The 22,233-nt window shown below is 31.4% G+C and overlaps 1 protein-coding gene across 1 annotated transcript in view; it reads right to left on the reverse strand.

Moving 5' to 3' along the window:
- The window catches only part of BACE2 (beta-secretase 2), a 77,094-nt gene that overhangs the window by 32,831 nt on the left and 22,030 nt on the right, over positions 1–22,233 (reverse strand). Inside the window, exons 2-5 of the mRNA XM_074300488.1 lie at positions 17,938–18,026; positions 11,057–11,273; positions 7,210–7,338; positions 3,760–3,894 (exon numbers count right to left, since the gene is read on the reverse strand). Of these exons, the coding sequence (XP_074156589.1) occupies positions 3,760–3,894; positions 7,210–7,338; positions 11,057–11,273; positions 17,938–18,026 (570 nt within the window). The remainder of the gene's footprint in view (positions 1–3,759; positions 3,895–7,209; positions 7,339–11,056; positions 11,274–17,937; positions 18,027–22,233) is intronic.

Below are 22,233 nucleotides of genomic sequence, written 5' to 3' on the forward strand. Positions count from 1 at the left end.
AGTGTTTAATACAGTCAGTCCTTCTTATCTGCAAAAAAACACATTTGTGAATTCACTTACTAAAATTGGTATGTAGCATTTTTGCTGTCATTCATGTATATGTGCAGAATGGTAAAAATGGTAAAAATCCAACTTTAGCAGAGCTCATACAAGACAATGCTCTATTTTTATGTTTCAGCCTGCATAGTGTCCTTATTGAGGCCTATTTAGTACCAAATTTTTCATATTTTTTTGTGCTTTTTATCAATTGTTTAGCTATAATAAAATGGTTCCTAAGCATAATGCTGAAGTGCTATCTAGTATTCCTAAGATACTTAGTAAAATAAGTCCCAAAATTCTCTGAAGAACTGCTTAAAAACTAGATGTTGTCAAAGGAAAAAAGGAATACAAAAATTCAGGGAAGAAAATAATTTCTGTCTTACTAATAAGAATTGGGCAAGTAGAGACTAATGACTCCATGAAATATCAAGAAACAACAAAATAAAGTCAAAAGAATTAAAAAAAAAAAGATGAAAATATAAAATACCTCAGCAGAAAAATAACTGGCTTGGAAAATAGCATCAATGTTTTTATAATTAAAGAAAGTTTTTATACTTAATAATCATGTATTTTATAGGCTCCAAAATAAATTTTTGATATAGATATGGAAAACTTCTATTTTGCTTATTAAAAGCAGTTAGTTTTCTATGGACAAAAATCTCTCCTTGTCTCTCCTCCCCCAAATACACACACACACACACACACACACACACACACACACACAACACCCTTATAAAACTTGGTATACATTTTCAAGATATGATATTAATTAATGTTAGCTACAGATAAGGCATGAATACAAAGCAAAGATTTGTACAAAAATCCTTCCTTTCCATCAATAATGGTACTTTTGAATCTCAAAGATAAATATGATGGAGTATAGTTTTTAAAATTGGAATTTTTTATTTTTTCTATATTTCTGCTGATTAAATTCTCTCTATTCCCTGTATTAATTTAGCTGTTCCAATAGTTTCTACTCAATCCATATTTATTCAATATGAAGGTATATTATTTTACTTCTTTATTAACAAATTTAAGAAAATTATGCTAAATCTGATTATTATTCATGGCGGTAGTGTATATGCATAGTCCCTGCTTCAGGTAAGGCTGAGTCTGGGAGCCTAGTTCTGAATTGCAGTAGAACTAGAGTTGTATAGAAGGCTATGAGGAATACAGGGTCTACAAGGATGGGAAATCAGCCATTCTAGAAGCAGAGCAAGGCAGTTTCTGTCCCAAATAGTAGAAATGGAGCTATGAATGATGGATTTTGCACTTCCAGTCTCAATGAGATGAAAAAAAATTGTTCAAATTTTGAAATGATTATTTTGTTCATTCTTGTATTATTTCAATTTAACATCTGAGGTTTTTAGTGGAACTTAAATATTGTACTTTTCACATTAGCACATACATATATGTATGTATATATACACATATTTAAAAATTATAATTTCTACACTATTAAAATGAAGCAAAGTACATAATATAATTTATCTTTGTTGTGAATTTATGGTTGTGACAGTACATGTTCATGTGGAGATATATTTTTATGTTGAACAAAAGTTTTCCTCAACTGTATGTTTACATTAAATAATTTTGCTATATTCATTGTAAGATGGAGAAAAATGTACCAGATTATTCTCATTCTGGTTGATTTTTATTTTAACTTTGTTTTCATTTAAAAAGATGAATTTATGTGTTAATTGTACTAAAACTATTCAATATTTTGATAATTATTTTGTACCTCAGGTCAGAAGATTGGGAAAAAGAAGCCATGACCCAAAGTTTAAAAATCTCTGGGATAATGACTTAAAAGGGTAAGGATAATCACAACTGAAGAAGCAACGTATTTAAGGGGAAATGAGATGACATTGGAATGTCATGAAGTAAAGTTAAAAATATGCCTTCTTAATTATGATTTGAAGAAATTGGGCATATTTAGTTCCTGATTTTCCAGGTTGGGTCAGTAAATAAGAAATATGATCATTAAAAACAACAACAACAACAAAAAATTATGCATATTTCTTTCATAGATAGTCAGACTTGATAAGAAACACTAGCCTCATCTTCTCTCCTCCCTCCCTTCTAGCAGATATATCCCTTTTCATCTCTAATTCCAAACTATTATCATCTACATAACAACTGTCAAACCATTTAATTGGAGTGACCTGATAGAAATTTTCTGGAAAAAAAAGAAGCAGTCTTTAATTGTTCTGGATAAATCATCCATAGAAAATGGGATATAGTATAACTATATGGTATAATTTATAGCATTACCTACTTCTAATAGAAACAACAAAATGAAAAGATTATTATCTATGGAAACTGTCATAATAATTCATGAAGACAGACTGAAGTATTCAAGTAGCAATTTTTACTTTGAAATTTTTAAGTTAGATACAGGACATACTTGTCACATGAGAATAACATGTGTCCCCAAACCAGAGAAATTCTGAAAACTGGAGGAAAAAGAAACTGACAATGATTTTGTTTATTTGTTTTAAAGAGAAATGGTTATCTAACAATAAATCAAAGCCTTATTATAGCTATCAGTGGTTCATTAATAGAGATATTTCAAAACTGAAAATAAGAATTGAATCGTTATTGGGTTTTATAAATAATAATGATGAGAATGGATTTGTTATTTCATCCTGCCTTTCTTCTTGGATTTCTTTTCATAGGAATTGGTATCTATTTAGAAAGCAAGAATGGAAATTAAAGATAAATGAAAAATCAAATCAGAATTTCTGCATTTTATCAAACTTTTTAGAAGGTTGCTTTAGTCTATTTTTAGAAGCCCCCAACAGCAACTAGATAATTAGAGTGAAATTCTTTTAAAATTTATTTTTTAAACTTATTTTATCTTTAATTTGTAGAATAAATGAGATATTTCCACAAAACAGTATAATTTAACAAGATGATTGTACATGGAACTGCAAATCTGTTATGTACAATTTGCTATTCCTTTTAATTACATAATAAAGTTATCTTATTAGTTTTTTTCCTTTCTCCTCACCCTAAAGATAGCTACCATTAGATATAAATATGTATATGTATACATAGAAATACAGACACACGTAAAAAATCATTCTATACATTCCTTTTTCTGTAAACATATTGCTATCAAATCAAATACATATAAAACACTTGCCTTTGTGTTTGCTATGATTCAAAAGGAAGCAGCAAAATATTGATTTTGCAGTTTTTTCCCCCCTTTGGAGGAAATACTGCAAAAGATAACTCATGAACTTTATAAATTTTTCATTTGCTTCCCTTTCTTTTAACTTTAGAAGTCTTTATTTCTCTTCAATACAAATTACTTTCTAGAGATGTTCTTTAATCCAATACTTAATTGTATTATTTATGAGATTAACCAAAACACAGTAAACTCAGGATCAGTTTTTGAGAAAAAAATATTAAAAATCTCCTATTGCCATAAATAGGAATAGACATATCTCAGGGAATATCACTTCAAGATGATTATGCAGCAAGTTGGCTTTCAATTTTATTAATATTAATTATTAATATTAGGAAAAGAAGTAAGGAAGTCACAACTTCTCATCCCCCCTCCATCTCCTTCTAGTTAATATATTCTATTCATTCTTTGACATAGACATATGTAATAGAATAACTTTAGATTTCACAATCAGATCAAAACTATAACACTTGAATGAAAATAGACAGACATATTTGTTCACACACAAGAAACTTTATTGCCCATACCTCAATGCAATCCAAATTGAGGTTCTGTCCTCCGATTTCCAATTTCAGGATTTCAATTTGATAATACCATTCCCTTTTAATTCTTGTATACCATATATCACCTTTATATAATCTTGGTTCAATTCCTCCCATGACCTAGGATGGAAAATATTCACAAATATAAGGAAAAAGCTATAAAAAACTACTCAGGTAAAACAGAAAACAGGTAAAACTTTCATTATTCCTATATATATACATATACATACACACATATAAAATTGTGCTAGGCTGTGGATATAAAGAAAAAAAAAAGAAAATCAATACCTGTACATAATTAAATTAAATTTTATGTTTTTTCTCTTATGTAATAAAATCACATTATATGTTTGTCCTTAAAAATAAATTTGGATTTCTCTCACAGGAATAGCTTCTTAATATTTGTCAAAGTTAACAGTAAATTCAAACTCACAACAAATTATATTCCGCTACACTTTCCTTCAGAACAACAACAAAAAACCACAAGAAAGAATAGCACCATTTGTACTCCGAAAATATGGAAGTGGCTTTTGTGATGAGGGGAGAGACAACAGTTTATTACAAGCACCTTTCCATTCTACCCTTCCCTCTAGTCTGGTTTCTAGCATCCTACTGGGAAAAAGAGGGGAAATAATAATTCATTCTCTCTTCCTAGAAAGAGAAGAAAGATCATTCCATCAAGTTTCCAGCTCAGTCTCCTACCTTGGGGAAAGAGGAATAACAACATTTCTTCAGCTTCCAGGAATAGTTCTCTTTCCTAAACTGCTTATTGCACTGAGAAAACTTCACTCTGAGGATAAACCTTCATGCATAATGAAAATCTATATGAAGTATTTATTCAATTGTTAACAAACTCCACCTCTCCCTGCTCTCACTATCCAAGTAATTATGAATCCTTGGTTATCATTCGAACACATTTATTCTCATTTCCTTCAGTACTATCCCCTCATATCCCACTCTCAAGTCAACCATCCTTTTTATTACAATTATTGGAATGTCTGTTCCATAGGCAACAAATTTTCTTTCATTTTAAAGCTTTCCCTTTTCTATCTTTGAGCTCTCACTGAGATCTGCTGAGTCTCTTCTGATGACACAGCCTCCCAGACTTTACAGAAATAGCTGTATTTTCACTCATTCTCCATCCCACCCACCCCCAAATACTAGTTGAGGTGAGGGAGATGGAACACTTTTTGTTCCCCATTATTACTTTCTGGTTCTCCATTTATCATCATTATGTAATAACTTCTTTTCATCTGAGGTTCATTCAGTTCATATTTACCAATTAAAATCCAGGATATACAATGCTCCCTTTCTCTCTCCCTCTCCCTTTTTTTTTTTACCCCTCCTTGTCTTCTCCTTTCCTTCTCTCTCTCTTCCCCCTCCTTTCTCCCCTATCTATCTCTCCCTCTCTCTTCCTTCTTCTTTTCAATCCTTCCTTTTCTTCATTCTTTCCTTTCTTTTTTATGGCATAATTGCTTACTTTAGAAAAGTGAGAACATCAAAGAGCAATTTTCAAACATGATGAATTATACAATTATAAAATCAATAACAAAGGTACTTCCTAAATATAAGAAAAAAACAAGTGATTCAACACTTTATTTATTTGGGGGGAAGATATTCTAAATATCATGCAATTTCTTATATGAAATATTTAGGTAACAAAGTTCTATGATATTTTATATGCTTGGAATAGCCTTTTTTTAAGCTTTTAAAAAATATTTCCTTTCTAAAGAGAAAATTAAAACTTCTACTCTCCTAAAAACTTCTTAAATGAAGTGAATATGAGGTAGTGATTAAATTTTTTTAACCTTTCACTTTATTTTCAGGAATGCTTCTCCAGAACATTTTTCTTCCCCAACTCCTCTCCTCTCAATAGAACACTTTAACAAATATATTTTAAATTCAATTTTATTTTTATTTTTAGTTGCACATTATCTTGTTCCCATCTCCTCTCTCTTTTGTGAAAGCAAAGAAAAACAAAAATCAATTAACAATATGTGTAGTCAAGCAAAACAAATTTTTATATTCACCATGTCAAAAAATTATGCCTCAATCTGCACTGAGTAATTCACCTTTCTAACAGGAATTGGGCAGGTTTCACCATGAATGTTCTGGAATTACAGTTGATTTTTTTGTTGATCAGAGTTACTAATTTTTTTATTTTTATTTTTATTTTTTTTGCTGAGGCAATTGGGGTTAAGTGATTTGCAGGAAGTGTTTAGTGTCTGAGGCCAGATTTGAATTCAGGTACAGATCTACCTATACACAATCATCAAACTTTATTCCATCTTCTTTAGCATATTACTTCCTTTATCATATTCTCACTTATCTTAATGCTAATAACTTCCTTATTGCCTACAAATTTGTATGCCTTCTTTTTCCTCAAACCCAACCCATTGTTTGATCCCTTTTGATTGAGTCTCATATCTCTCCTTTTGCTGCTAAACTTGTTGACAACAAGTGCTCCAACTTCCTTTCCTCTCATTCCATTTTCATTCTCTGCAGTACAATTTGTCTTCATCATTCAAATCCAACTGCTTTCTTTAAAAAAGACTGATTGATTTTTTAATTGACAAATTTAATGGTTCCAATTCCCATCCTTCTTGACCTCTCTGCAACATTTAACACATTTGATTACCCTCTTCTCCTGTATACTCTTTTCTCTAGGTTTTAATCAGTTAAAAAGCATTTATTAAGCTTCTATATTATATCAGGCATTACACAATCTCTCATCACCTAAAAACAGGACTATTGTAATGAACTGTTGAGAGATTGCAAGTCTCTCCCCACTAGTTCATCTTCCACTCAAAGTGACCTTCCTAAAGCTAAAGTTTGAGCATGTCACTTCCTCTCTTTATAATTTGAGAGGCTTCCTATTACTTCCAGGATTAAATATCTTTTGGTATTTGAAGTTTTTCATAATCTGCTCCTTACCCTTTACTTTCCAATTTTCTTACATCTTACTCCCTCCCCTACATGTACTCTGCAATGCAGTTAATGCCTCTTTGTTTTTCTTCCCACAATATACTTTATCTTTCAACTTCTTCTTTATTGCTTTATTGCCCCAGTGACCTGGCTGCCCCTTATGTCTTTTTTTTTTTTTTTTAAACGTGGAATTCTGTCTTCTGTCTCCTCTTCTCTATCTCCTTGCTTCTGAGGCTTCCTTCAAGCCTTAACTAAAATCTCCTATTCTATGGAAAATCCTTCCTAATCACCCTTAAAATTCTAGTGTCTTTTCTCTTTAGATAAATTCCTATTTACCCTATATTTAGTTTGCACATAGTTGTTTGCAAGCTGTCCCCTCTATTTGACAGTGATCTCCTTAAGAAAAGGCTAATTTTTGTTTTTATTAAATGTAATTATTTTGAAAGAGATTAAAAAATCCCCATCCTCTCAGTAATAATTTTCTCCTCTTTAAGACTAAAAGATACCCACAAGACTACCTCCATTGGTACCAGTTCCATCCTTTGGTAGTCCTGCACCACACATCTGTATGGAAAAAATGTTGGAGATCTTTGCTTGCTTCACAAGGGAATCAAAGAATGTCTCCAATGAACTTGATGGCTATGAAAATATTAAATCAAAAGTACAATTACTTTATTATTACTCATATTTTGGTTTAAAAAGTTATTAAGTATACAAGAAAAATCAATATCTACTAAATTATATTTTCTTTATAAAAAAGAATGAACAAATTCAAATTAAAATATTTTAGAAATTATATGCATAACTTCCTATAACTTTTAAATCTCCCTTTTTGTATAGCTTAAACAATGTAATATTAATTTATATTTGTTGTAGACATGTCTGACAGATATTATATCTACTATTACAGCTCATATGTAAGGCAGATATAAAGAGACACTGATGGAGATGGTATATTTGTACACTGATGGAGATGGTATATTTGTAATCTCTAAAACAAAGAAATAGAAATAGGACTGACTTCTCCAGAATCTTTCCATCTTATTTTTCTTCATATATACATACACACACAATCATATACATACACACATATAAAGTATGACAAAGTCTTAGTCCATTTTAGAGTCTAAGATCTAATGATGGGTATCAAATAAATATCTGAAATTCAGTCCCTTTTTCAATCTTTCTTTTCTTATTTTCCTCCAAAGCCCTATTCAAGACTCGTCTCTCCCTTAATGAAGTCTATCTTCATTTGTTTGTTACCTTCTTCAATTATCTTGTATTTATTGCATAGATATTTTAAATTTGTATACAGAATTATTTATCCCAGGATAAAATCTAGACTTCTTGAAGGTAAAAAATTGTTTTCTCTGAAATACCCAGCCTAGAACATGGCAAATTGTAGTTATTAAGTAAATATTTATTTATTGATCAATTGGTTTTAAAATACATTATTGGTTTATAAGTATTTTAGCTGCTATCAATCACTATTCTCTAATCCTATTCTCTTCATTTGTTACATGTTTCCACAGCAATTTGTTCTGAAAGCATTTCTCTATTTACTCAATGGAATTAGTACAAAAGATATATCATCATACATACTTCTAAGTTTAGGGGAACAAAGTGTTAGTAAACCTTAGTTCAGGTTCTGGCTTTGAAAAATTGCTCACAATAGCCTTGGTTAATACACTTTGGGTTTTAGTTAGGGTTAAGGTTAGAGTATAAGTAGGAGTAGAGAGGATGTTTGCCTTTATGTTCTTGGCAAGTGAGAGAATGGTTTTCCTTTAGAAAAGGGTACTGTCTCTTTTTGGGGGGGTCTTTGTTGGTAAGAAGTCAAGTCTACCTCTTGTACTTAAGTCTCTATTATTCTAGTCCTACTTGTAGGTCTCTCTGCCAATGCCATTAATCCAAGAACACTGGTCACAGTATTTGAGAATCCTCTTCTTGATTACCCTCTGTTGTTCCTTAAGATATTTTCACATTACTAAATCTCTCAAAACTCTTTGAAGTCCCCTTCCACTCTTTTTAGTCCCCTTTTTGTAAATTATCACTGTCTTTTGGACCCCAGGGAAATATAATTATGTATAGTATCTTTAAAATTTTGATGAAAAATGAAGTTGTCATTATAGTCAAGCAGATTAGAAAAATATATTACATATTTATACAGACATATTTGTAACATACAAATATTACAAAAGATTTGTAATATTTATCCAATATTATTTGCACTGGAGAAGCATAAAGCCTGTCAAAGAAAACTATTTTATTTGTCTTGAAAATGAAGAAGCACAGGAGAAAAATGTTTTTCTTAAGTTTATATAGTCACAAAAAACTTTAAAAAAATCATAATTACTTGTCTTCAGATATGGAGACTCCTCTTTCTATGGCTACTAGGAAACAATTAGACCAATTATCCAATTTAATTCTATGTAGTCAATGTACTACGTGAAGACATTGGCATGAAGGACTCTTCAATTTGCCCCTAAGGGCAGTACAACTTCCATCTCAATTGGGTGGACTTCCATATAAGAAGAGACTTTCTAGGTGGTTTTTTATTTAATTGGTATAAATGACTGGTTTAAATTGTCACAAGAAGAAAGTTATCTTTTTTAAATTTTAATGAACTCTACAGAAAGATAGGATGCTACCATTTAATCCATTTTAACATCTTACTGCTCCAACTATCCCTAAGTTTTCAATTTGCTTGAAATTATATCAGCAATGATATAAGGATTTTCCTTAATGATATTTTGTTCTTATGGGAAAGTAGTACAATAGTCTTTTAGGACTGTTTCATACTTCTTTTTAATTGATTGAGGTCCATATTTACTGTAACCAGTAAGAGAAAGAGCTCTTTTTTTTAAAAAGTTTTTTCTTATAAAAGTACACATTCAAGAATTTGTGGTCTTATGTATACATATATTGTATTTAATTTATACTCTAACATATTTAACATGTATTGGTCAACCTGCCATCTGTGGGGGGGAAGGAGAGGAAAAATTAGAACAAGGGGTTTGGCAATTGTCAATGTTGTAAAATTACCCATGCATATATCTGGTAAATGAAAACTATTAAAATAAAAAAAATAATTTGTGGTCTTTATCTTCATTGAAAATTTTTAATGTAGATTAAAAAATTAAACTAAAATTATGGTACTTTTTTGCTGTTAACACTACTATATAACTAGAAAACAACAAATCAATTGTTATAATAATATAACGTGACATTTATGTTATTTCTTCTAGAAAGCTTTATAGATATTCTATTTTACATTTCAAAAGATTTACATTTCAAAAAGTTTATACAATGTATTTTCTTTTAAATGAAATGTTCATTGCATTTTTCTCATTTTACAGATTTTGCTTTTCAATGAATTGGTTTCTTTTTCATATCTATTTTGTAAGGATTTACATGTTTTTTCCATTTCATCAAGTCTATTTTTTAAGGAGTTTTCTTCAGATAATTTCTGGTTTTCCTTTTCCATACCCTCTTGCAAAGATCTCATTTCCTTTCCCTATTTTTCTTATAACTCTCTTTTCAGATCCTTTTTGAATTCTTCCAAAAGAGCCTTGTGAAATGGGGACCAACTCATATACTCATATCACTCTTTGAGACTTTATCTGGAGCTGATGTGCCTTTAAGATCCTCAGGGTTTCAGGTCTATTCTTCTTTCTCCATAAAAGCTGTCTATGGTCAGAGTTCATTTTTCTTTTTTGCTCATTTTTTTTTCTTAAAAAAGATTGAGGTATGGTCTTAAGGCAAAGGGGTGACAATTACTTTAGTTTGCCCTGGGCTAATGCTGCTGATTGATTTCTGGTGCTGGGTAGGCGTGCCCAGGTCCCAGTTCTTCCAGGGCTCAGTGGCTCACAATTTGCCTTTTGCATTGTTTTTGAGTGTCTCACAGCAAATCTGCTGAACCACTGGCTTGCAACCAGAACAGAGTAGCTTAAGATCTCAAGTAGATTCCCTGAGATGCCACAATGCCCTGGCTCCCTGCCTGAGATCCCTGTGCTGTATTCTGGGCTCACTAGCCTCTCTCTTTACCTGACTGAAACAGACATTCTTTTCTGAAGTTCTTCCAAAGTCTTTTTTGGGAAATTTGTTGTACTCCAATTATTTGTGGGTTCTGTCACTCCAAAACCAGTTCAAAAGCTTAATCTGCTATTGATTTGAGGGACCAATTGGAAGAACTCAGATAGAGACCTATGTAATCTCCACCATCTTGGCTCCACTCCCTCCTAGAAAATGTATTTTTTTAGATATTTTTTTCCTATTACAATCACTTCTATATTTTAACATTGAGAATTAATTCCCATCTGCTTTATTTCCAAATTTATATGACAGTGGAAAGGCTTACCTTGGCTAATGTGGCATAGGCAAGTCCAAGTATTCCATTCCATTTAGTCTTTGGTAAAAAAAAATCTTCTGATTCAAAAATGACAGCAATGTTAACAATAAAGGTACTATTGAATCCCTTAGGAATAGTAACCACATCTTCACCAACTGATCCTGTCCAGCTTCCTTGAGTATATTTAACATTGATATTCATATTTTTGGACCGATATGTATTAGACCTATAAATTAAATAAAATCAAACCCATTATAATCCCATTTATTTGGTCTTTATTCATCAAACCTTTTTTGAGAGGTGGGGAAGAGATGGAAATAGTCCTTCATAATGCATACAAGCTAGGTATTATAAGGTAGTAAAGGGCACCTATATTTTTTAAATTATGAGTTAACAGTTTATAACCATATTCATGATTATAACTCATTTAACTTCATTGATTATCAGTTTTATCCCTTACAAAGGAAGAAACTGGAAATCAGAAAGGTTAAATTAGTTTAATCATTAAGATCATTTTCAATTCTAACATTAAATGGTTATAAGTTACTATGAAACACTGAGTTTCCTTTCCATGTACAAAGAAGTGTTAAAGCATTAAAATAGGTCCTAGGGTATTAGAGAATTATGCTGTGGGTAACTGGCATCCAGATAGCTATTTAAAGAAGCTCTCCCAATTAGACTGGGGCAGAATGAGAAGGCTCCATTAGTTGATATTAAAAAAACCACAACACAGAAACATATATGATTCACACACACACACACACACACACATATATATATATTTTTTTTTTATATAACATATATATGTATACTCAAAAACACAAAATCATACACACATACATATATTTGGATGGATGGATGCATTTTAAAAAGAAATCTCTGAATCTACTATAGCTTAAATGAAGCAGATGGAATTGCTTCTCTTCCTTTCTACATTTAGTCTTCAAGACTTCCTTTTATGTTCATTTAACATATACAAAAATAGGATAGAAGGAAATGAGAATATAATTATTTTTGAAAGGAAATTAATATTACAGATCTAGGAGATTTACTATGTTGGTATTATGTGAGCTACTATAAATATTAAATTTTTTAAAAATTAGATTTTAACTTGTTAAGTAACACTATCCTGAAGAGTACACAGATATTAATTTGATTCTTATTTCTAGATCTTTTTGTTACTAAAAAAAACGGAAGGACATGCGTGGGGAAGAATAAAGCAGATGATCCAAAAATATATTGGATGATGAAAAAAAACTAGAAACTAATATTTTATAATAATTTTTAAAAATTATTAGTTGACAACTAAAAGTTACATCTTTCCTCATTTATAAAATGAGTGAGCTAGACTTAATGATTCTGAAGGTGTTTAAAACTACAATATTATGTATTCTGTGTAATTATGAACATTCAATTTAAAAAAGATTTTTTTTTCAAACAGCAAAATTCCACTTTTCCTCTCCTATACCAATCTCCCCCTTACCCCTGCCAAAGTGAAAATGCAAGAAAAAAAATTATAGCTAAAAACTTGTATAGTCAAGGAAAACAAATTTCCACATTGGTCATGTCCCAAAAAAGGTATTACTTTTCACTCTGAGTCCTTTACCACTCTTAAGAGGGGATGGGTAACATATTTCATCATTAGCCCTTTGAAACTATTTGTTCATTATGCTAGTAAGAGTTCCTAATGCTTACACAGTTGATTGTTTTTATTATGTTGTCATCAGCTCTTTTCACTACATTGTGCATTGGCTCATAGAATTCTCCCTAGGTTTCTCTAAAATCATAATAGTATCCTATCATATTCACACATACACACAACACACACACACACATATGTTCATAAGTATCTGAAGTGCTTTTATATAGAAGAAAGATTAAACTTATTCTAAGTTAGTCTTAGAGGAGACAAATATGGGTTTTTGAGGTACAATTTGTAGAAGGGCAATTTAAGTGAGCAGAAACTGAAGAGCAATTTATAATATAGAAACAATATTGTAAAGACAAACTTTGTAAAACTTAAAAACTGATAACAGAGAAGAATCTAGCCCTACCTCTTCCATCTTATACATCTTATTTTAACCCAAGATTTTACATTTATGCCTATGATAATTTAATAATTATTTTATTAGATTTAACCCTGTGTTTCAGTTTGTCAAAATTATTTGGGATTCTGGCTTCATTCCAATATACTAGTTATCTCCTTTAGCTTAATGTCATGAGACATACTCACCTCTGGATACAGATCAACATGTAAGACATGATTTTGGTTTGCCTTTTTTTTTTTTTTATTTGGCTAATGTAAGATTTTGTTTTGTGTTGGGCATATGTTAATAGGGCTTTCTTTTTCCTTTTTATTGGGAGGAAGTGGTTTGGGAAGTAGGAGGTAGAGAAAGTAGATTTATTTTTCACTATTGAAAATAAATACAATTTATAATTATCTGTTGGTAATGTATAGTATTTTAAACAAGTGAATAAACAAAGATTATTTGAGGGGAGAGGCACTAATAACTGGGAAATCAAGAAAGCTTTCATATAGAAAATAGTGTTTAAGCTGAGTTTTGAAGAAAACAAGGGATTATAAGAGAATACATCCACAGAATTTAAGAAAGACAATTCAGAAACTTGGAGATAGGAGAGGTAGTTTCCTCTGTGAGGAAAAGCTAGAAAACACTTTTGGTTGGAATATGGAGAGGAGGAAGGGCAATGTATTGGGGCTTTCAAAGTAGAGTATGGTCAGTATGAGTAAAACAAGAAAAAAGTAAAGAAGTATTTATATTTTCCCTTAGAGGTTTGAATCACTACTATTTATTAGAAAATCAATCCCATTGATGATACCGTTAAACCTTAAACATAAAAGATGTATTTAATGAAAAGCCATGCAGGAATTATCAATATGTAAGCTGGAATCATGCTCTCCCACCAATGCATACATCCATGGAGGTGAATGGGTAGTATAGAAGAAATCTAATAGAGACATGAATGAGGACAACTTATATGTTTAAGTTAGCTCAAAATTCCTGGACTTTGGGCACTAAGGTGCTTGATGTCTACCACCGCCATTCAATTATTTGATACCCTACAGTCTGAGGAACCAGCTATAAATCCTTTGGAAGACTGAAGCAAGATAAAGTCACTTGGAGGACTTTAGAAAACTTGGCAAGGCCAATTTCCCAGCTGATAACTCATATCTGAGTTCCTTCAGATTAGTTACTCACAGTTGACATGATATGAGTGTATTTTTGAGATAGGATGCCTTAAAAAATGAAAACAAATATCAAAATGAGCCTTGACTAATAAAATAAGGAAATGCCACAGCCTTTGTTATAGTTTCTATGGTTACACAGTTGTGTAATGTAAAACAAAGAAAAATATGCTTATGGTGGATATAAAAGGGAAGCTGTAAGAAATAAAAGTCAGTTCAAGATGCATGCTTGAACTTGCCTGCCCTATTCATATTTATTTCACTCATTGCTTTGTCCAGCACTCACATCAATTGCTAGCACTGCATGAAACTGCTTCTCTACTTTCTATTCCCCTTCGGGACCTCATAAGTGTCTTCTTGGGGAAACTTAGTCTTTTTCTACTTTGAAACAGTGACAAGTTCTTTTAATTCATCATTATACTTTAGAAAGGATAATAGTGTCACACTATTGTAATGAAAATCCTTTCAGAACTTTCAGACTCTTTACTCAACTGGATTCTGTCTGGGTTGCCATTCAGCTCTCAGTGTCTGAGAAACAATTGCATAGACTTTTCCTTCTCCATTCAAATAGTAGATAGTGAAGTAGATAGAATGCTGGGCCTACAATTACAAAGCTTCATCATCCTGAGTTCAAAGCTGGCCTCAGACATTAATGACCCTGGGCAAGTCACTTCACCTGTTTGCCTCAGTTTCTTCATCTGTAAAATGATCTGGAGAGGAAAATGGCAAACCATATCAATATCTTTGCCAAGAAAACCCCAAACGGTATCATGAAGAATTGGGCATTATTGAAAACAACTGAACAGCAACAACAAAATTCAAAGACCCAGCAGCTAAAATGCTCCTTCTAGCATCTTCTTATTCATCTCTTAATTGCCTTCTTATGTAGTCCTATAATCTCTTTTCTGGATTGAATGGCTCTGAGGCTCCAGGTTCTTAGTGACTCACTTTTGCTTTTATGTGATAACACACACACACAAAATTCATCTCACTGTTAGTTATGAAATTAAACAGTTCTCATTTAGTTATTTCATAGTCTCTAAATAGTTATTTAGCCTGCCAATTTGTGAACTTTAATTTTATCAAAATTTTAAAAGAAAGTTAAAATGCCAATGACATATACCCTCAGTCATTTCTCTGGTTTGAAATAGGTCCTCTAAGTTTTCTATTTGGTCTTCCTAAAATTATGACTAACAACTTTTACCTGAATTACAAATTTTTATTTAATAATTTTAGGGTTTTTTTTGCTTTTTAAAAAATAATATCCAAATTGTTTACAAGCAAAAGGGAGAATGCCTTACAATTTCACAAGTTGATTTAATTCTTTTTCTTTTAAATTTTTTTCTCTTTTACAAGAACAAAACTCAAATGTAAAAGGGGCAGTACCCTAAATTAGTAATGTGCAGCTTCCCAATTTCTCTCTTACTCAATCCTGAGCCCAATTCATTGTCCATTCATAGTGCCTTTCCCAGATATTTATTCTGATCTACCATCTCTATGAGTTATTTTTACAACTACCTATTACAGTCTGGCTAACAAGTATTTTTTAACAATATTTTTTTTTCTTGTCTGAACAGTTAGGCTAACAGTCATTTGAAACAACTACTAGATCATTAAAAGAACTTTACTACATATTGCCTTGCTACAATTTGGGTTAAGTGATGAAATGGAATAGGCATGATGATAGTAATTCTAGGTAGCCTCTTGGTCTCAACACTGGTAAAGCCTGCTGATGTGGAAGACCTAGTTCTACCTGTGTTTACAATTTTCTGGATAATTTATGAAATGCTTCAAAAATGAAAATCATAAAATAGGTATAAACAGTTTTGAGCATTTGCTTCCCATTTCCTAGCAGTTCAATGAATACATTTACCATTTATTATTCATCATCATACATCTTGGCAAGACTTTTCACATTAATTAACTCTAGTGATGAGAATTGCAGGTTGGCTTCAAGTTATTTTCAACTAACAAATCCCAAAGAACAATTAGAGATATTTGAAATTGCAGATACCTTTGTTAACAACAAAAAGAAATTTTCTAGACATTTTAAAGTGATTTCTCACCATATGTTAGATTATTAGAGTGAATACGTATTTAAAAGTTCATTCAATTAAATTAAGGTGAGTTAATCTTAGGATTGCTTAGTATTCTGAAGAAAATATAAGAATAAGAACTTGAAATATCTGTGTCTATTCAGATCAGATTTTGCTATCCCAAACCAAAAAAAAAAAAATCATTCAGAGATTGAAAGGTTTAATTCCATTCCTGGATTGCTTCTATTCCTAATCTCCAAATCTTAGATTTTAAAAAGATTTTCTGTGGTGTTACCTCTTGTGGGAGGCCTTTCCCAGGCCCCCAAACTACTAATGACTTTTCCTCTAAGACTACTTTTCATTTATTCTGTACTTATCCTGTATATACCAATTTACATATAATAGTGTTTAACACTAGATTGTAATATTGAAGGGAAGGATGATTTTTGTTTTTTCTTTATTCAAAGGCATTTAGCACACTGCCTAGAACATAGTATATAATAAATGACTGTGAAGTGGCTGATTAAATTTCTCCAGAATTCTTAGTTCAACTCTAAGCTGTTTCCTTGTTGTAAAGATTTTGGGAATACCAGGTTCTGTTTGGGAGGTCTAGAATCTTGGAGTAGTCTCATTCTCCATTTTTTTTTTTAAAGTGGGAACTGTCTATACTTTTATTTTTTATCTTTTTTTTTTTTTTTTTTTTTTTTTTTTGAATCTGGGGTTAAGTGACTTGCCCAGGGTCACACAGCTAGGAAGTGTTAAGTGTCTGAGACCAGATTTGAACTCGGGTCCTCCTGAATTCAAGGCTGGTGCTCTATCCACTCACTGCACCACCTAGCTGTCCCTCATTCTCCATTTTTAAAAAATGGAATATATAATAAGGTGTTGGTCTAAACCTAATGATCTCATCAGTTCCCATGATTTCAATTATCTCTTTGAAGAAGATTATCAGATCAGTTTAGTCAACCATAAATTCTTTCATAAGCTCTAGTCTTATATATCTTCAACTGCCTATTGGGCATCTTAAACTTGTTGAGCCTTGGATAACTTAAACTCATCATGACTAAAAGTGAACTTATATTTACCTTCAAACTCTTTCCTGTTCTATCCTTTGCAATTATTTTAAAGGGTAACACCATCCTCCCAGGCATCTGGATACTCAACCTGTGATAATACCAGTGTCCTCACTCTCACCTTCATAATTACAACAATGACAATAATAAACACCTAACATTTAAATAATGTTTATTTTGGACCAGGTACTGCTCTAAGCATTTTACAATTATTATCTTATTTGATCCTCATAACAATCCTGGGAAATAAGACTTATTATTATCCTTATTTTGCAGATGAGGAAAATGAGGAAAACAGAAGTTAAATGATTTGACCAGGGTCATGTAGCTAGTATATGTTTGAAGTTGGATTTGAACTTAAGACTTCTTGTTTTCTTAAAGTATGGCACATTTATACTGCCTTTATCTTATAGAACGTATAATTTCAGATGTAATTATGAAGGTTAAAACCAAAAAAATACTTTTTGAATTAATCTTATTCCTTTTCTACAAAAGCAGCAGGATAATTCATCCAAGCATTTTTTGAAAGGCCATTTCAAGCAGCATATAAAAATCCATCTTATATTCTATACTTACTTCTCAATGTCAAAGTATGAAGTTATATGTGGATCAGGGACTCCTGCCACAGCAAAGTTACTGCTTCCAGTATCAACAAGAATCTGGAGCTACAAAAAGAAAAAAAAGAGAAAAGAAAAGAAAAAAGGAGAGAAATCATTGTCTTATTTTTGTTAGATTTAATTGAGCAAGGTCTATATCCCTAAGGTGGTCAAGTGGGTAGAATGACAAACTTGGAGTCAGGAAGACTTCGTTTCCTGAATTCAAATCCAGCTTTAGATAGCTACTAGCTTTGTGGCCCGGGACAAGGCACTTAACTCTGTTTCAGTTCCTCATCTATAAAATGGGCTAGAAAAGGAAATGACCAACACTCCAGCCTCTTTGCCAAGAAAACTCCAAATAAGATCATGAAGAGTTGAACAGAACTGAAAATTTACTCAACAAGAACATAAATGAACTTTTAAGTTTTCATTTTCTTTTCTTTTCTTTTTTTTTTTTTTAGTTAGTAAAGATGAATATTAACTTGAAAAATAAATTTACCCCACATAATTTAAAAATATTGAAATACATTTAAATAATTCGTTGCCACTTATTAAACTGAATTTAAGTTCTTTGTCCCTTTTAAACTAACTTGCCATGTAGGTGTAACTAAGAAATTTAAAAATTAAACTAAAAAACAAAAACTAAAGAAAAACAGAATCTAATTATGAAGAGAACCCTGAGATTATCTACACAATGATCTAATATATAAGTATACACATAGTGTACATAGTACACATAGTAGCAAGTTAAATTATGCCTTTTAAATAAGTCAATAACAAAACCAAAAGGAAATCCCCCCCCAAAAAAAAACAATGAATGCATACATTTCTCCCTGTAGCCCTTTACCTGCATGTCTAAACTTTCTGCCTATTTCTCCTAATACAGGATTTGATAATGGCCTTGAATTGACAATAATTAGTTCCCTATTAAAAGCCTAGGGATTCACCAAAAATAGCACAATTCACAAATATGTAACCTGTTAGCAATATCTATCAGATTTGTTTTCTTCTTTGAATGTCAGTTTTCTAACTGGAATGGGAAAACCATTATCTACTGCGCAAGTTCATTTCTAGGTGTAATTAATCAAATTGACTATTTAGACTTGTGTTAGGTCACAGGAGACCCAAACTCTGCCCCCAACGAGCTTAAACTTTAGCCAGAGAGAAAAGATACATATACATATACATATACATACACATACACACACATATTAAACACAACAATACAAGATTGTACATTAAGGGAATATGGATAAGTTTATCGTTCAAATTAGGAAATCACTGAGGAAGCAGACAGGAAGTTGAGCAGAACTTTGAGGAAAGGGCAGAGTTTAGATAGGATGGAAAAAATGTGTCAGAATGGGAGAAGAGTATGAGTAAAATCATGAAGATGTACATGATATGTTAGAGGATTAGAGCAAAGATTTATGTAAATAAATGGTAGGAGATTAATTATGGCAGTAAAGCAGTTCCTACAGAGGTTTCCTAAATATCTCTGACTCTTTTCAAGTCATTTGTTTTTATTAATATTTCATACTAGGTTTTCTTGTATTAACTTATACTTTATATCAGTATAATGAATGAGTTAACAGTTTCTTTAAGCATAGACACTTTCCAAAAACAAAATGGAAAACTTCAAACTGACTTGTGAAAAACTGTGTCTGTATGAAAATGCTACTTTGTTATAAAGATCCATTCTTCGATAAATTTTTCCTCTCATGACTTTTAGATCTCAATTCTAAGGAATACTTGATTGGATTTATATTCTGAGAAAAGAAAGTTCTTAGTCTTAACACAAGATACTTCATATGCTCTGCATAAAGTTTAAGAATGTGTAAAAGCATTGCTGATGTCAGGATTAAATCAGGGAGACAAATGTGAATGGTGTCTCAAATGGAATTTTGTATTAACAAACAGATGTCAATATTACAAAAAGGGTATTTTTTCTTGCCCAACACATATATAATCTAAACTGACAACAAACATACAATTCATTTATTGTTGACAAAAAAAATTTTTGGATTATGATCTCACAAAGACTTTTTTGTTGTCAAGATGAGCTTTATCTTCACAGAGGGATTGTTTTTTTAAAAAACACCAATTATACATTTTAAAAACAAGTATATTTTCCAATCACTAAATTCAATAATGTGAATTTTTAAAATCTTCATTTCTATATTGTTAGCATTGAATGTATGTCACTCTCATAAATATTTATCATATATAGATGGCAAATACATATAAAACAAAGCACAAAAAACTACACAAAAATTATAACCCACTCTACATCCACACAAGAAATTGCTATTCAGATGACATTCTGCACCTACACTATGTCATGCATAATCAGACATAACTGTAGCAAACATTCTACTATAGTGTTCATATTAGCCCTGATAGCTAGGAGTAATTTTCTATGCAGACATTCTTGGTATTCTTTTCTTAGTATACAGTTCTACCCACAATATTTACATATGCCATGAAGGAACTCTTTTATAATGCCTCATCCCATTAATGAATTATAGTCATCTATATAATGGAAGGCAATTGAGAAATAGGTAGAATCATTTTGATGGAATGAAGCCAAAGACTAATTTGAGATCTATAAAAAATTTGAGATCCTTCAAACAATCTTAAATTAATGCCTCAAAATTCAATTCTGGAGTGGCAAAGCCAACAAAAGATATGGGGTGAATCAATTTTCTAACCCAGAGCAATTCAGGAGATTGTAAGGAAAAGTGCGCCTTGGAAGTCGGAAAATTTTCAGGAGATTACAGGGGATTCTTTGCTAGTACTGGGTGCAGAACTCTGTCTCATTTTTCATACTTAGTTCTGGGTCTGAATCCCAGAGCTAAGAGGAGTTTTGGCTCACAAATGCTTGCTGCTTCAGGGGTATTGGGGCACTGGTTACAGTTCTAGAACACACAGAACAGAGCACAAATTAGGGAAGTACTTCTTCTTAGAAAATACCACATTAGAAGGATTTAAAATTTAAAGACTCCAAGAATTAGCTGTTAAAAGCAAAAAAAAACAAAAAAACAACCAAAAAACCCCCCACAAAAACCCTGAAGTTAAAAGTGCCAAGGAACAGAGCTCAATTTTAATGTAAAGTTATAAATCAAGAAATAGGTTGAAAAATGAGCAAACATCAAAAACAAAAGCAAAACAAAACAAAAGAGCCCTGATCATACAAAATCATGATGGTAACAAAGAAGAACAAAACATAAACTCAAAAGAAAATGAGATCAAAATAAATACATGCAAAGCTTCAAAGAAAAATGTCACAAACCACAAAAAAAGAATTCCTAGAAGAATTAAAAAAAAAATTTAAAAATCCAAAGAGAGAGAGACAGAGAGACAGAGAGAGACAGAGAGACAGAGAGACACACACAAGACAGAGAGAGATTGGGGAAAAATAAGATTGATACAATAAAACTATGGGGGAAAAGGTTAACAGCTAGACAGAGGAGTTAAATTATTTCAGATGGGTTGAACTCTTTGCGATCCCATTGGGGTTTTAACCTAAACAAAAATATTAAAACAGTTTGCCATTTCCTTCTCCAGTTCATTTTGCACATGAGATCATTGAGGCCCAGGGTCACATAACTAATAAGTTTCTAAACCCGGTTTCAACTAAGGAAAATGAGTCTTCTTGACGTCAGACCCAGTTTAAAATGGAAAAAGAAGCACAAAAATTCACTGAAGAAAAGAATTACTTTAAAAAACAATTTTGGCCAAATGGAAAGGTAAAAAGATCATCAAAGAATATTCCTTAAAAATTAGAAATGGGTAACAAAACTAATGTTTCCATGAAATATACCTCCACACATCATTAATATTTCTATAAACCTATCAACAAAACTCAGCAGAAAGATGTAGAAAGAAATTTCACTTAAAATAGCATTATGCAATATAAAATTCTTGGTAGTCTATCTGCCATGATAAATCCAGAAACTATATGAACACAATTATAAAATACTTTATACAAATAAAGTCAGATCTAAGCACTTGGGAAAATATTCATTGCTCATGAGAAAGCTGAATATAATACAAATGATAATTCTATCTGAATTAATTTACTTATTCAATATCCTATTAATCAAACTACCAATAATTAAGAACAAAAGATCAAGAGAATGAACAACAACAACTGAAGGAAGATTGCCTAGCAGCATGAAACAGATATTAAACCATTTTACAAAGATTTAATTATCAAACAGTGTCATCCTGGCTAAGAAATAGCATGATGGATCAATGGAATAGATTAAGTACATAA

The sequence above is a fragment of the Sminthopsis crassicaudata genome, chromosome 3, assembly GCF_048593235.1.
Source record: "Sminthopsis crassicaudata isolate SCR6 chromosome 3, ASM4859323v1, whole genome shotgun sequence".
NCBI lineage: Eukaryota > Metazoa > Chordata > Mammalia > Dasyuromorphia > Dasyuridae > Sminthopsis > Sminthopsis crassicaudata.